The 16,960-nt window shown below is 51.2% G+C and overlaps 1 protein-coding gene across 1 annotated transcript in view; it reads left to right on the top strand.

Annotated features, from left to right (window-relative positions):
* The first annotated feature begins 8,790 nt into the window (after positions 1-8,790).
* Positions 8,791-16,960, top strand: part of PRAG1 (PEAK1 related, kinase-activating pseudokinase 1) — a 32,370-nt gene continuing 24,200 nt past the window's right edge. Inside the window, exons 1-3 of the mRNA XM_065837938.2 lie at positions 8,791-8,895; positions 11,406-11,800; positions 13,187-15,009. Of these exons, the coding sequence (XP_065694010.2) occupies positions 11,444-11,800; positions 13,187-15,009 (2,180 nt within the window). The 5' untranslated portion in view covers positions 8,791-8,895; positions 11,406-11,443. The remainder of the gene's footprint in view (positions 8,896-11,405; positions 11,801-13,186; positions 15,010-16,960) is intronic.

The raw sequence follows: 16,960 nt of genomic DNA, 5'->3' as shown, positions 1-16,960 counted from the left end.
CCCTGTGGTAGGACACCTGGAGATGCAGAGCTCGGCTTCTTGCTTTGGCCTTCCATGTTCCCAAGCTGAGCTTGAATGTCTCCAGAGCCAGACCATTCCTCTGTGTGAGTGCTGTCCTGTATGCAGGTCTGGAGAGGCCCAGGGAGCCAAAGAACGGTGTGTGACACTGAAAAGCAGCAATGTTGAGGGATATTTGTTGGCTGAGCTCGTGGAGGCTTCCAAAGCCTCTCTTGGGAAGTCCTCACCTCTGCCTGTGCTGTTTCTTCCTGTTCACTCATCTCCTAGCCCCACTTTCTGGGACACTGGTTTTGCTTCCCTTTTGTTTACTGGCTGTAGAGAAGTCCTTGGGTATTATCAGCATCTCTTTCTGTTTGGGCTAACCCAAGTGTTGTGCCTTATTTTCATACTTTTCCTATCTACGCATATACTAGAGGGGATGGAAAACTCCTGCTTTCCAGCCCTTGAAATCACATCTCAGGGCAGACCATCGGTCCCAGGGCTACTGGTATGCAATACAACCATCAGTGGCCAGGGAAATCTCTTCCCCAGATACATCCGTGGAGATGGAGACAAGGTCACAGCACTCGGTAGGTACCCTATAGGTACACACAGCTCCGGTCCCCCCAGGCCTTCCCATACAGTCCAGCTAGACCCCCTCCAGCAGGGAGGCATGATGAGAGCCAGCATGTTCCGCTGCTGGCACTCATCCTTTGAGGGAATTGTGTTTGGAGGCTTCTTGCCTTCCCTGAGTCATGTCAAAATCAGTCCCAAATATTCTCTTTGAAGCTCTTCAGGCAGCACTGAAACGATCGTGCCTTCAAAGCGGTTGCTGGAGACAGGCAGACTGCTTAAAAGACACTTGAGCGCTCTCACATCATGTTCAGGCTGTATTAAAATTTTACTGTGCTGTTTCGCACCTCAGATGAATCGCAGTCACTTCTGAAAAGCATTAGGGGCTGGGGGGCTGTGGGGAGATGTGTGTAAGAAAGGGGCTTCTGAAAGGGATTTTTAATGCATAGAGATGTTTTGGTGCCTGAGAGAAGCCTTGAATGGCAGGTCTGTGCCTTTTTTATCTGTGCTCATTAGCAGTGAAGGGTGTAGCTGCTGAAGAGCTGAGCAGAGCGAGGGGAGGACATGGCTGATTTTCAGGTGGGGATGTGGCCTGGGCGAGGACGTGGGAACAGAGGGGTGTGGGTGCTGGCTTTCTCCTTGGGGAGAAGATGTGGGAACAGAGGAAGATGGGTGCTGGCTGTCTCACTGAGAGACAGTTTCAGGTTATGAGTTCAATACCTGCCTCCCTTTGGGAGGCTGCAATATGGCAAGTCGTTTCTTGACATGCAAACAATTAAAACGAGGGTGTGGGGGGAGGGGGAGAAGATGGAGAAAGCAAACACCTCCTCCTGGATCTGGCTGCCTCTGCAGCCGCTCACCTAAGGCACCTCTTGCAGAGGGAGTTTCACACAGAAAAAATTGTGCTGGGGGCATCAGGTTACCCGCAGGATGGAGTTGGGAACTGCATGAGATCTGCCTTCAGCCTCTGGGTGTAAAGGGTATTTGTCTCTTGTCTGGGCAGAGAGTGGGTCCTCTTAGTTCATGTTGGAGATTACAGTTGCCCTTTTGTTGGTCCCCAAGGCTGCCCTGTAATACTGGAGAGAGGGCTATGGGGGGAGGCAAGGGTGTCTTTCTTCCCCTCCTGGCCATGTCCTTGGGCATGAGAAGCACTTTCCCTGTGGTGTCCACCTGCACCAGGGGAGAGGCCAGCTGCCCAAGGACTCCATTTTCTACAGGTTTGTCACTGTCCTGTGGGTTCTGCAGACTCTTTTTGGGTCCCTCAGCCTTGTTTTCTGGAGAAAGTGTGATTTCTGTTCCCCCAGGCAAGGAAGTGCTTGACTTTACCTCTTTATTTTGCTTGAACATTCCCTGCTTCCCTGCATCACCCTAGCCTTATTGTAAATAGACCACTCGGAGCCACTTGCTCTCCTGCAGGCTCGCCTAGTGAGGTTTTGTGGACCACGTGGAGAGGCCAGGAGAGGACGCAGACGGTGGCTGATGGGGCGGGAAGCCTCCTCCTGAAAGCTCTCTGAAGGCTGAGGTGCCAGCAAGGAGTGAGCAGCTGGGCTGGAACGCATTCCTGTCCTAGCCCCAGGACTTTTTTTATACATAGGACTGATGGCACTTGACACCTGCATGTAACAGGTGCTGGTACAGGAGCTGCCTTTACCAGACAGATCCAGCACACAGCAGATGGATGAAGGATGGAAGAAACCCTGGCCTTGCTCCTGACATGAGAGGATGCTTTTGCATTTCTCCTCACTACCTATTCACTCCAGAGCGAGTAGGCAGGGGGGCAACCTGCATTTTTCTTTCATGCTATTATTCCTGTCTTCTTTGTCTGCATCAGTGAGTCAAGCACCAAACCAAGGGCTCTGTGAGTAAAAAACCATTTACTTTGGGAGTAAAATACCCCCTAAACCAAGATCTTATTTTTTTCTACTGAAGCGAAAACCCCTTATCTAAAAGAGGTGTGGGACAATGCACACAGGTCTCATCTGCTCTGCTGCCACTCCCTCTATCCTGGCTGATTTGCTGCTGCCATGCCCCATAGCTTGTATTGATGCCTGTCACTCTGATGACAGCATGAGAGACAAACACCAGTTTGCCTTGGCCAGAAAACTTGCCTTGCAAAGAAAAAAAGCCAGCTCAGGGCTTTTCACTTGGAGAGAAAAAGAGTGAGAAGAACTGACTTGAAAGCAAATTCCCGTGTTTTTTCTGCTTCGGGTGAGAGCTTTTCCCACGCTCCATTGGAAAGAGTGCAAGGAGCAAATGTTTCCCAGCGCCTGTAAACAGCAAACACTGCTGAGGAGCAAGTAAAAAAGCCAATCTTATTGGAGAGAGGCAGAAATCAGTAGCATGCTCTCCCGTGGTGCCTCATGTCTGTGCTGCTGCTCCTTCTGTGGTGATGGGTTTTCCAGACCTAGCCATGTCTTCTGGTGCAGTGGGAGCATTTGACCCTGGGGTACTCTGACATGGGACCAGGTGGTGTTTGCTGCCTGCCACAAAATTGCTTCACAACACTGGAATCTACTGCTTCTTCCACGGTAGTCCCAGCAACTGGACTTGGAAGCACCTAGGAAGGCGCTTTCCATTCACCTGGCACTGGTCTCTGCAAGACTTTTGGTTCCCTATCTGAGGAAGGCTGGGAAAGCAAGCCTGTTTCACTGCATCTCCTCTGCCAGTTGCTTTGACTGGCCCAAGCCCTCACCACCCTTCCCTGGTCTCATTCCTGACTCCTGTCTTCAGAGAACTGAAACGTCAGTTAACATCTTGCATTTTGGCAGTCCTCAGCCCTGGCTCCAACCTTTTCCAAAGCACCAGGTGCCTTGGACCCCCCAACCTTTCCAAGTCCATCTGCTTTCCACAGAGAGTTGGTGTTTAGCAACCGGTCTCCAACAGCACTATGCGAAACCCATCCGTACGTGGGAGAGCTTGCCCATGCAACTCTCACCCCAGGAACCGGTTCACCAGCTCTGCAAGCAGAGGCCTGTCTCTGGTGAGGGAGTCTCTGTGTCTCAGCACATGAGGGGCTATGTGTCTTTAAAATGTCTCAAAAAGACAGATGAGAGATTTGAGGGGAGATTTTGGAAATGAGGAACCAGCTGAGACTGGGGATACTCATCAGGCATCCATGCAGGTTTGATTCAGCTTTTCAAGGAGACTGGCGTGGGGTGTAAATTTGGAAACCAGTGACCATGGAGCTGTTTAGAGATGTGGGCCCTGCTTCATCCTGAGGTGGTCAGGAATGCTTGGAAGTCCTGAAGAATGCCCCAGCAGCCCAGTGAGCCTGGTTCTTTTCCCAGCTGGCCAAGCAAAGAGCATTTTTGATAGCAAAAGCCCTGCCCAGGGGTCCCAGTTTTAAACAAAGCACTGGTGTCCCACTGCTGGTGCATCTTAGCATCTTCCCATCAACAAGAAACCATCTCCTTCGCCCCCTTTCCCCTTGCCTTTGGTCTTGCTCATAGAAAGCCATGCTGACAAGCACTGTAGCCTGCCTGCGCCCCTATCTGCTCCTGCGATCTCCCTTTGTTTGGCTGCCAGCTCTCTGCACCTGCGTGCACGCCTGCTCACCCTCCCCACTGCGGTGAGCCCTGCCCTCTCCCAGCCCATGGGCAGGAAAGCAGGTTTTAGCCAGGTCCAGGGGGTACGGCAGTGTTTGGCAATGCCAAGCGTTCCCAGTCCAGCAGCAGCCATGTGGGACACAGGCAGCTCTGTTATTTGCGCTGGAGCGCAAGTCGCCCTATGATTAACCCTCTAGAGGGGTCCTGCCCACATCTGTCCCAATGGGAGCTGGAATCTCCATGCTTCCTTTGCTAATTGAGCCTGGATTGTATTAGCTAATCCTGTTTCCAAATCCCCTGGTTGTTCAAAGCTTAATAAGACCAACCACACACACCAGCTGGGAGGCTGTGCATGTGTCCTGTTGGGACAGGGATTACAGAAACAAAGTGTATGTAGGTTTTGGGGTGGGGTTTTTCTACTTGTTTTTCGTTGTGGGGGGGGAAGTATTTTTTTGGCAATCTGCAGCCAGCTGTCCTCATCACTGTCTCCCCATTCACAGGGTACATGTGTCATAAGAAAAAAAAAATGCTGTCAGCTGATAACAGGTGAAGTAAAGCTAGGGATGCATGGAGTTAATATCAGTTAGAGAGCATATGCTCTGGTGGTCCTCACTCTGCCATGGTGCCCACTCCTAGGCTTGTTCATTTTCTGTTCTGGCAGGGGTCATGGGACAGGCTGGTTCAGAGCTACCCTGCCCTCTCCCAGGGGAGCGCACCAGGTTGCCACCAGGATCCACTGTCACCACCGCCAAGGCCCTTGGAGTGATGTCAAGAAGCAGGTGAGGGGTTTACCCAGCATGGGCTGCAAGTATTCACCAGCTACACAGGGAAAGGAAACAAACTGGACAGACACACTCAAGGTCATTCCCTGTCCAGGAGGCACTACAGCCACAAGAACACCAGCCCAGAGCAGCCTCTCCTCTCCAGCGCCCCTGCCTGAATGGCAGGAGGAGATGCTCTCCCACAGTTTTGCTTTTTAAAAAGTGGCAAGGACTGAATCATTAAAATGTTATCTGTGTCATGCTCATTTGCTTGAGCTTTCATAGCCTCTTCTCCTACCCAAACTACCTCAAGCGGGAGAGGGGACTGGAGCAGCTGTGGGAGCCCCTGGCTATGGCGCACAAAGCCCACTTGTTATCTGCACTGTCAATATGCCTCTCTGCCCCCTCCCCCTTCCCAGTCCTACCACAACCGCCACATCCCAAAAGTACAAGCCAAGCATCCATCAAAAGGGTTATTATTCCACAATTTCTGAACAGCCACTGTTGCTCTTGGGTATGGAGAACCAAGCCCCCCCCTTTGACATAGCCCCCTGAGCAAAGGAATAGTGGTGTCTGTCACTGGTTGGCATACTGATTTGCAACCCATCGTGGTGGCCAGGATGGGAAAGAGGGCTGCTGCCTGCACATGGGCATGCATCAGCGATTCAGGCCTTCATTCCTTTCCTACAAGGTAGACTGGTCCTACAGATCCCATGCTTTGGGCTTCCATATGTTAGTGGGGGATAACTCCCATGGAGGCTGGTTAAGAAACTACATGAGGGTTTCATTCTTTATGGCTCATCATTTTAATCCACTCTTCCCAGGAAAGAGAGGCTGTATTTTGACATGTTTTTTGAGTTAGGTCCCACGGTGTTGTTTTGAACAAAAGGGGAACCGTGGTCCCAGGTATATTCTCTTCCTACTGCAAGATGGGGTGTCAGGGTGCTGACAATCTCCCCAGGAGCAAGTCCCAGCGTGGGGGGCAGGTGCTCCCGGGGGCAGCTGGCACATCTGCTCCAGCAAGAAAGGCATGGTTGGGAGAGAAAAGGGACACAGCAAACAAAGCCACCGATGTCTGGAGTAGGAAGAGGGTGTGGAGCATGCAGAGAGGCGGTTGCCAGGGATGTTCACATTAACAGAAGCAGCTTGTTGACTGGCAGCAGGTATTAACGTCCCCAGGAGCCTGCTGAAGGATGGCCCTCTGCTCTTTCACCAGGCAGGTGATAGGTGCTGCTACCAATTGCCCCTGGCTCCATCACAGGTCCATTTAGTATTGCTGCATACAGGCAAACTGGTCGCAGCATGGAGAGTGCCACCACACCTCCACCCGAAAGATTTACCTGCTGTGACACTGTGGGCAAAGCTGAAGTCCTGGCAGGGACAGGAAGACACCCCAGCACATCGAGGACCATGGGCAGGAGGAGATCCATGCGCTGCAGGTGGAAACTAAGATTTGCTCAATCACAGAGCATAGAGCATAACTAATAAAAGGTGTCACATTTTTTTTCCTGGTTGTGGGGGCTTTTGTTTGGTTGGGTTTTTTAAGACCCCTGGATTTAAAAAAAATACTATTGACATTATCAGTCTTGGGAACTGAGTAGTTTTGCTGGCTGTGAGCAATGCTGAACCCACCTCCAGGGACCTTTGCTTTTTTGTCTGCCCACATAGAGATTCCCTGTTAGTTTATGCCTGTTTGTCTTCCTGTTCTTGGGGAGCTTTTCTTATAGCTGACACATTGAAAAGAAGGCTCAGTGATGGTCTCACTTCTGCGAGCAAGTCATGGTTCTTGGAGCCCTGGTCAGCCCAAAGTTTCCCTTTGTGCCATCAAGGTTGCTCTGAGCCATGTGCCTTGTTGCTGAGTCAGCATTCTGGGAAACAATATGTTGGAAGATATATGGCTGGCCAGAACATGTGGTCACATCTTAGCGGGCTTTGTGTACTGTTTTCTGCTTGAGGGGGCTTCTTTAGCGCAAGTTTTCTTGGTCACTGAGAAAATACCTAAAATGAACAATGATGAATACTGTACTAGAGAAGCCACAGGAGTTTACAGCCATGCAAAAAACCATTGTACTTGGTCTCAGACCTTAAAGAACAACTGTTTTATGAAAATTTGAGGTTATTCAATTTTCCACTGAAATGTTTGAACATAAACAGGATGACTATACTAGAAAAAAAAGAATTTTCATTATCCTGTAATCCCAAGGCCTCTGGCATGGGAAAGGTTTTCCTGCCTCAAGTTAATATCTCAGGGTCATTCACTCAGCAGGTCCAGAGCTGCTCAACTGTGGATGTAGGATGAATTTTAAATCTGCTTTTCTTTCCCTAAGGTATCCCTGACTCTTCAATAAGAAGGCATGCTGAGAAAATCATAGCACCTCAGCTATTAGAAATTATAGGGCTCTTATTGAAAAGAGCAGAGGCTCTTTTAAAAATTCCAGGTATGAAATTCAGACACTTGAATTTGGGGAAATTTACTATCCTCTGAAATTAGCCAGCCATACACAACTCAGCTGGACTGCTTAGAGCTGGGTTCCTTCACCCAAACGTTTTAGAACAGGGAAAAAGTTGGAAATTTGGGCCACTCATTTTCCCATCTCATTTTCCCCTCTCACAGATGAGCTGTGGCTCTGCACTAGGAGAGCAGTTTCTGTCACGATGAAAGCATTTCTGAGAGCTAATTTACTCATTTGACTGGGCATGCTGGCACTGGGATCCTGCATGCAAAAGGCCGCAGTAAACTGATTGCGAGTGGTGTGCTTGAAAGAAGAAGCAGGAGGTGTGTTAGGCAGATGTCTTCATGGCAATATGGCAAATTAAGTGGAGGAGTTCCCGTATTTTCCTGTATTTCTGCTTACTGATCAAAAAAGAATGGAGAGCACGAACAGACAGCTGTAATGGTGGAAGACCAGCCAGACGGGATGTTTGGAAGCAAAAAGCTTTGCAAGATGCAATACTGCCCAAATTCCCTGAAGCAGAAGAAATTACCAGGGTGATTGGTTCCCGAGAGGGTAATTCTTTCTGTGATAAGTGCTGTGCATATCTCTGGCTTCTGTTTTTCTATTCAGGGCTTGGATGCAAGCCTATTTGCCTTTGTAATCCACTATTTTCTCCTGCAGTGCATGAGGCTGGGAACACTTTGTTGCACTAAAGGAGAGGTGGCAAGGAACTGAGATAAGGCCCTGAACAGGGCAGGGGGAGATCTTTTTTCCTAAGTTTGGAGAATTCAGGTGCTCAAAGCCAGACACCACAAAGCAAGCACGAGGGTGAGGGAAGACCACTCCTTTTTCAGCCTGCTCTAAAGTGCAGCTCAGACACTACAGGGAGCAAAATCTCATCTCGCTCGCTTTTTATGATCCCCAGCCTCCCAGCCCAACAGAGGTTTGGGATTTTCCTGAGATGCCACCTGAATTCTTTCGCACGGTGAGGTCAAATCCTGCAAACTTCTCTTCCTTCCGCAGCATCCCCTCAGGCTGAACTTCACCATGCCTTTGTCTGGCAATCTAGGTGAGGATGAGCACACTGTCTGGCTCCCAGTGTCTTCCAGCTGGATCCAGGACCATCCTCATGCCTGGTGTTGGGGTGCAGGAGTGTGGGGTACGCTGGCTGTGACCCTGCAAAGGCATGGCGTGTGTCAAGGTCAGTGCGGGGCTGCTGGGGTGTGTGGGTGCCTGCATCCCCGCGAGGGGGTTGGTACCCGGAGGGGATGTCCCTGAGACGGGGCATGTCTGAGTGAGCGCTGCTGGGGATGGCGGGGTCGCTGACGGGTGCATGTGCTCCTACAGCCGGTGGCTGTGCTTTGTGCAAAGGGGAGACACGCGTGTGCGGGGGGTGCCACCCTGCCCCCGCCCGGGCTGCTGCCCACGCCGTGCCCCGAGGGGGCGGGCCGGGAGGCGGAGCGGGGCGGGGCGGCCGCTGCCCCCCGGCCCACGCGGGGTCGCGATTGCCACTCGCCCAGTGGTGGCGGCGGCTGTGGCCGGGCGCAGCGCGGAGCGGAATCCCGATGCGGCGGCGGGAGGCTGGTGAGCGAGAAGCGGGGCTAGGGGCAGCGCCGGGCGACCGCCTCCCGGGACAAAGCCGGGCGGGGAGGGACCCCGCCGCCGCTCGGGGCCGGGGCGGGGTTGCCGGGGGTCCGAGGCCATGCCGTGCCATGCCGGTGGGGTCGTGCCAGTGCCCGCCGAGCATGCGGGCGGAGGGTGGGACGGGGTTGAAGTCGCCCCGGGGCGCCCATCGGTTCACACAGGCATCAACGGGAGCCTCGGCGGGCCCTGCCCGGTAAACTTTTCCCAAACCCGGTAGACGCCCGGCGCCTCGGAGGAGCCGTCCGGCAGCCAGAGCTGCTTGGGTCGGGGGTTTGGGGTTTGGCTTGGTTTGGTTTTTTGTTTTGTTTTTTGTTTTCCGCCGGCGCATCCTTGTGCCGCATCCTCTCATCTCTGTCCCAGGTAACAGGTAGCCTTTGTATCGGGTCCTTGCCGGTGCCCCGGGAAGCGCGGGGACTCCGGGCGTGCCTCTGAGGCAGCTCCTGGCTTTCGGCTTGCCCGGGCGGGGCGAGCCGAGCCGGTTTCCCCGCGCGGCGCTGCGTGGGTCGATGGGGGCCCAGTACCGGCTGCCCCGCCAGTGTGCAGACACGGGCCCGCCTGCCCCGGGTGCTGGGCAGCGAGACACAGCGGCTGCTTCAGCTGCAGAAAGGGAAATCCCGATCTTCAAAAGGCAGTTGGCAGCGCCGATTATTAAAGCAGAAGTGAAGAGATTTTTCTGGCTCTGATCCCTGCTTTTCCTCCCTTTGATTTTTTTTTTTTTTTTTCTTTGCTGGTTCTCATCGGGACACTTGTTCAGCTTTGGGTGATGCTGGACACTGCTTGTTAGATTTGAAAGGAAAAAAAAAATGGTGCTAGAATATTTTTTAAAGATATTTTCCATGCAAGAACTGTTAATTGTGTTGAAGGTGTTGGGATACATCCAAGAGTGACTTGCTGTCCTTTGACTAATTTGAACTCTGTGAAGTCTATGGAAAAACCTGTCTAAAACAGTCCCCTCCCTGAAAAGAGAGATGCACTAATCTTTGAATCACATTGATATTCCCTTTTATTCTGCTCTTTCATGATGCAGATCCTGATTTATCAGCTTACCTGGTAGAAGGAGTCTGGAGGTACTAGTGCTTTAGCCGATCAAAGCCTCCTTTTCCAAAGGGAAAGTGAGTCAGTGGCTTTTCCCCCAGTTCACTTGATCCCACCCAAGCCCTTACTGGTATTCTTTCTTTTCACTGTGCAATAGGGTGGCTGTTGGAGAGGGTGGCCAGGGCATCTCTGAGCCCAGAGGCAAGAGACTTTACTGAAGTGCAGGCTGGTTTAAAGGTGCATGCAGGTGCAAAGTTGTCCACAGCCACAGTGGTGTTCCAGTATGCCTGTGTGGGGAAACCACTGAAGTATCAGGCTGCTAAACTGTGTTCTCATGCAGTCAGGATTGGGGTGTAAAAGTGCCTTTTCACTCAGAAATCTGTGGGGAAGGAGCCTCAGTTTTCTTCGCCTTTGCATTGGAGTCAGCTGGCTGGGACATGATGACCTGAAGTCGGTTAGGGGTGGAAGCAATGTGGGACACTTGTGTGTCCTGACACTCATAGCAGCTGTCTGTAATATTCCTGATCTAGTTGTTTTCTGATCTTCTCTTCCCTAATCCACTGAGCTTTGTGGGAGTCCTCCTCTGAAGTACCTCCAAAGTTGTTAGCTCCAGGTAGCTATTGACTGAGTGCCATCAGACCTGGCCATTTGGGGAGGGGGGGCACAGGAATGCAGGAATGTCTTGTTCCTGGGGCATTTCCTCCTGGAGAAGGAAGATGGGAAGGGATTCTTGTCTGTTAAGTGATCCAAAAGCAAAACGTTTCTCCCCTTGCAGACAATAGTTTCAGTGAGCTGACACTTATTTGTGGCTCCTGGCAAACCAGATAAGAGCTTTCTGCCAGGCACTTGCTCAAATCAGTGCCAGCCCCAGCCGTGCTGATTGTCTGTCTGTGTTACCCTGGGTGGGAGAGAATCCTTTGTGTACCACGGCAGTAATCACAGTGCTGCTTCTCGGTGAAGGAAGGTTGTTGCCGGTCCCCTTGGTTACACAGTTGCTGATTCTGGTCTTTGTATCTCCAGGCCTTTTTATTTTCCAGAGACAGGATGCCACTTTGAAGAAGGATTTTTTTCCTGTCTGTCTCTGCTTGTGGGGCTGTGAACAGCTATTTCCAAGACCTCTTTCTTTTACCCTTGATCTAAACCTTGCACGAGGCTGGTTATACATGCTCATTAAACAGGGAATTAAATCACATAGGAATGCTGCTTGCTTGATGTCTTCTCTATTACAGAGCTATGCTTAGAAGTTGAGGCTTTTTAAGTGACTGTGTGGGCTTTAGCTAAGCTGTGAAAGAAGCCTTGTAAACAATAAGCTCTTGTGATGAAGTCAGAGTAAGTGTAATTATCAGCTGTCTTATTAAAAATCTTACCATTTTGGGGCATAACCAAACTAATCAGACAGTGTTGTGCTTTTCCAGATAACTAAGTGATCTTTAAGAGCGGCCCTGGGGACCAAATGCAAAATGAGCAGCGGAGGACAGTGCAGAAGACACAGAGGGCTCTGGGTCTGAGCCACGAGGATTTGAAGATGTCTGCGTGCAGTGACTTTGTGGAACACGTTTGGAAGCCCGGCTCCTGCAAAAACTGCTTCAACCCAAAGAGTTCCCATCAGCTGCAAACACCCCCAGACGTGGGAACTTGTGGTGTGCTCCCGAATGGAGTTAGGACCAATCCTGAGAGCCCTGCATCAGAAGACGAAGGTGTAAATACCTCTCCCTTCTCAAAGCCAACAATTGCTGTTAAGCCAACTATGATAAACTCAGATGTTTCTGACGCGTGGGTGGATGTGAATATGAATGCAGATTTGTCACAGGTAATGATTAATCCAGTCAAAGCATGACTTCCCGTTACTTATCTCTCCCTGTGAGCACTAGGTATATCTGTTAAAACCGTTTCCTTCCCTTTGATTTCCCTTCTGGTTTTAACTCAGGTTTTTTTAAGCTGTATTTTGATTTCTCCAAGTATCTTTGACTGAAGCTGAATGAGATGTTACTCACAGGGCATGTGCAAAGGAGGTTAAAAATATGCTGCTTGTTTAGGAACTTCCGGATTGTAAATGAGGATGCAGGTTATTTTCCTTGGAAGGTATATACTGGAAAGAAGTTCTGTCTGATTGCAGCCAGTGCTAACCGGATCCACAGTCTTTGTAGATGAGGAATCAAGTGTCCTGCCTTCCTGGCCCAACTGCTTGGGCTCCCAGCCTCTGCCAGAGCAGTAGTGCTCTCTGGGTGTAGCACTGCTGCCTGCCTGCAAACTGGCAAGTCCTGGTGGTTTGAGTTGATGGGCAGTTCACTCTTCTCCCTAATGAGTCGATATTGGCACTGTCCCAGCCACATGGAGTGATGCCTGAGCTGCTGTTGCCCTGTCTGTGGCTTAGGTGTGCTCCCATCTCCGACCCTTGAGCCAGAGGAGAGTCAGGGCTCCCCAGCTCTCTTCTTAGCCTCTCATTGCCCTCTTGCTTCTCCTCCAGGAATAAAGGGCACACAAGTGCAGGCTGCCAGCATCGGTGGGCTTTGATCTGTGCAGGCAGATTTGGCCCTAGGCTGAATTTTGCACTATGGAAGCAGGTTCTGCCACCCTGGGGCTGGGGTTTGCTTCACAGGTACCCTGCCTCTCCCACTCCCTCTCTCCCTTGGCAAGCAGGATAGATCTCCTTCAGATTAAGATTTTTGAATATTTTTCCCTGCCTGCTCCCCAGTACCTACTGCTGAGCATAGCCAAGCTGCTATCCCAGGATAACCTGTGATAATCCATGTCTATGTTCTGGAGTCACAGGCAGTAGTGTGAAATGAAACAAAAATAAGCAGAGGGAGGACCAAATATTCCTTCCCACTCTGAATCTTTAATTGCATGGTGATTTGCAGACAGGATGATAGGTTGGACAAGTTTCTGGCAGCGAACTCACAGGAAGAGAAAGGAGAATGCCTTATTTCAGTGCATTGCCATTGTTACTAATGCAAGGATTGCAAATGGTCCAAGAAATAGGACAAGTGTAATTTAAATAGAAAAGATTTGCAGTAGTTATTGCTGGGGTGAGCACAGAGCAAAACAGATCACAAATGCCAGAGGAATTTTTTGTGGAGCTGGACTTTTTTCTTTTGTTGTATTTTGCTTGTTTGTTCAAAAAAAAAAAAAAAAATTATCTTTCTTATTGCATATGCACATCCTGACAGAGCAATTGTCTCTTTGACCCATGCAGGTCAGCTGGGGGATGGTTTCTGGCAAACACCTCCTTCTGAAATCAGGAGATGCACAGAGGATCTGCCTCGACAATTTTGGCAATGGTGGTGTGAGAAAGCCCTTCCTTCACAACCCGCCCAGTGACTGCTTGTCTTGCTGTCCTCCAAGCTACTCCATGGTGGGCCTACGCAGCCTGGAGAGTCGAGTGGAGAGAAATGTCTCCATCCACAGCCTGGTACTTGTGGGTGAGGTGGGCAAGCAGGAGGACAGAGCCAAAGACAAGTTTGTCCTGCCGCATCGGGGCCCCTGCCCTAATGCATCCACCTTGGGAGACAGAAGCACCATGAACTCCAGCAGAAACCCTTCTTCTCAAGCCAGAGAAGGAGCAGCACTTCCCTCGGAGGGCAACTGCAGTCACCTCTCCTCTGGCTTTGAAAGTGAGGGGGGTGAGTACTGTTTGATCACGGACTGCCGCAGAGAGTGCTCAGTTGCGCGGGAGCCGCGTTGTGCAGAGGGGAAGGTTGCCGGGTGCGAGAAGGAGAACCCCGCTCCCTGTGGATGGAGGCAGCGGGATGCTCCTGAAATTCCCAGGCCAAGTGACAGGGTGGTCAAGTTTAGTGAAGAGGAGCAGAGAACTGTGAATGTGGCCTTTTGCATTACAAAAGACCAGGGTGATCCTCTCCCCTGTGCCCCATGTTCAGAGAGGAAAAAGCTCAGTCTCCGTGCTGAGCCTGTTGTCCTCCCTGGTAGCACAGGCAGCAGCAAGACGGCTGCCTTTGCTTTATCCTGGGAGGACAAGGACTCTCCTCTTGCTGGAGAGCCCTCTGTCACCAGAGGCCACTGGCCTGAGGGTTCAGGCACCCTTCAGCAGGCTCTGGTGGAGCCGCAGCACTCTCGCCTTGCCTCACCTCCCCACAGTGATCCCATCTATGCTGAGAGCACCAAGAGGAAGAAGATGCAGCTGAAGGCTGTCAGTGGACAGGCAAAAGTGGAGAAGTTGGCCCACGGCACTGGCAAGGATCAAGCTGATGAGATGTGGACGGATGGCAGCTGGACTTTGGGTGGTGAGAAGGAATACCAGGACTCCACCAGCCAGGTGGCGGCAAAGATAACTATCATGACAGCGCACACGGAGGATGATCACAAGACAATATTCCTCAGCAGCCCTGACTCGGCAGTGGGAGTTCAGTGGCCATGTATCAGTCCCACCTCCCACCCTGATTTTGGGACTTCATCAGCTGCCATTGAGCCTGGAGAGATTTTTCAAGCATCTGGAAGTGAAAACAGCCTACAATTTCATCTGGCAGCTCCTGCCAAGGCCCCAGTTACTGAGAGTCCAGCCATTCCCCCAAAGATGTCAAAAACCAGCCAGACAGGCAGTGAAGGGAACCATGTGCCCCCAGTGAGCTCCCCTGTGGGGAGGTTTGGTGATGACAATAGCCATGACGGAGCTAGTGTTCAGCTGCTGCCGAGGAGCAGTACAGATACAGGTGCCTTTGGAGCATCCCCTTCTCCGTGCACTCATGTCAACGGGGTCTCTGTGGAGGAGTCCAGCAGAGGCCTGGCAGGCTCGTCCTATGACAGGAGGCAGAAATACTACACTCCAGCATGGACCAAGCAGTGCCGGATAGAGGAGGAGGAGGAGCAGGAGCTCTTAATTCACCCATGGGCAGTGGGAGCTGAGAATGGAAGAGCTGGTGCCAACCTTGTGGGTGATGGCCCGATGCTGGAGACCCAGACTGGGATCAGCAAATCATCATCTTTCTCCTTTGATTACCCTAAAGAGAAGAGCAATGGTGTGGAGTTTACACCACCACCACCACCTCCAAAAAAGCAGTCCAGGTACAGCCCTGTGTGTGCGTGGCGGCATATTAACTATTTGCAATTGGGGTGTTTGTTGCAGGGATTGATTGACTAAGAGGTGCTTCCTGTTCTTTCTTTTTTTCTTCCTTTTCTTTTCTTCAGTGGCCTTTCAGGAACATGGGAGGTGATTGCATGGCTGAAAAAGTAATTACTTTTTTACACTGAAAAGCTGTCAGATCTTTGCAAATCCTTCTTTGAATGCCATGCATACTTGCAAAAGCCCTTCAGGGATGCAAGGTACTGTCTTGGGTCCCAGTATTCAAGTAGAGAACAAGGTCTGTGCCTGAGGTGGCTGGTGTTACCCCAATCCACAAAAAGGGCTGCAAAGCTGACCCTGGCAACTACAGGCCTGTCAGCCTGACCTCGGTGCCTGGCAGGGTGATGGAGCAGATCATCCTGAATGCAATCACACAGCACCTCCAGGATGGACCAGGGATCAGACCCAGCCAGCATGGGTTTAGGAGGGGCAGGTCCTGTCTGACCAACCTGATCTCCTTTTATGATCAGGTGACCCACCTAGTGGATGAGGGGAAAGCTGTAGACGTGGTCTATCTAGACTTCAGCAAAGCCTTTGACACTGTCTCCCATAATATACTCCTTCAAAAACTGATAGCCCGTGGCTGCATCTAGCTGGCGGCCAGTCACTAGTGGTGTCCCCCAGGGGTCAGTGTTGGGTCCAGTCCTGTTTAACATCTTTGTTGATGATTTAGATGAGGGGATTGAGACCATCATCAGCAAATTTGCTGATGACACCAAGTTGGGGGGCAGCGTCGACCTGCTGGAAGGCAGGAGGGCCCTGCAAAGAGATCTGGATAGACTGGAAAAATGGGCTGATTCCAATGGGATGAAGTTCAACAAGGCCAAGTGCTGGGTCCTGCACTTTGGCCACAACAACCCCCTGCAGCGCCACAGGCTGGGCACAGAGTGGCTGGAGAGCAGCCAGGCAGAAAGGGACCTGGGGGTACTGATTGACAGGCAGCTCAACATGAGCCAACAGTGTGCCCAGGTGGCCAAGAAGGCCAATGGTATCCTGTCCTGTTTCAAAAATAGTGTGGTCAGCAGGACAAGGGAAGTGATCCTTCCCCTGTACTCTGCATTGGTGAGGCCACACCTGGAGTATTGTGTTCATTTCTGGGCCCATCAGTCCAGGAAAGATATTGAGGTGCTGGACCGGGTCCAGAGAAGAGCAACAAGACTGGTGAAGGGACTGGAGCACATGACCTATGGGGAGAGGCTGAGGGAGCTGGGGTTGTTCAGTCTGGAGAAGAGGAGGCTTAGAGGTGACCTCATCACTGTCTATAACTACCTGAAGGGAAGTTATAGCCAGGTGGGAACTGGTCTCTTCTCCCAGGCAGTTAGCAATAGGACAAGGGGACATGGGCTTAAACTCTGCCAGGGGAAGTTTAGGCTGGATATTAGGAAGAGGTTCTTTACGGAGAGAGTGATCAGGCATTGGAATGGCCTGCCCAGGGAGGTGGTGGACTCACCGTCCCTGGAGGTTTTTAAACTGAGATTGGACATGGCTCTTAGTGCCATGATCTAGTAAATGGGCTGAAGTTGGACCAAGGGTTGGACTTGATGATCTCTGAGGTCTTTTCCAACCTAGCCAATTCTGTGATTCTGTGTTTCCCATGTCAGCTTCATTCTGTCTCAGCACAGTTCCTTACAGTTACTTGATGTTGAATAGGAGAGAAAATCTGGGGTCATGAGCTCCTCTCGTAGGTGGATTTAAGCAACTGCACTTGGTGCTAATAGCGAGGGCCTCTGAAATCCTCGTTTTCAGCTCGGCTCCAATGTCTTTTTGGTTTTGAGGTTAACTCGTGAAGCTGCAATTTCCCAGGGAGGACTCCTCACCTGCAAAGAGGTAACTGGAGCTTGCCTAACGTGCGCTCAGGATGTGCGGCAGCCGCGTGGCTTTAGGTAGCCTTCC

The sequence above is a fragment of the Patagioenas fasciata genome, chromosome 4 (genome assembly GCF_037038585.1).
Source record: "Patagioenas fasciata isolate bPatFas1 chromosome 4, bPatFas1.hap1, whole genome shotgun sequence".
Classification (NCBI taxonomy): domain Eukaryota; kingdom Metazoa; phylum Chordata; class Aves; order Columbiformes; family Columbidae; genus Patagioenas; species Patagioenas fasciata.
This window is presented reverse-complemented; position numbering and strand designations above follow the sequence as displayed.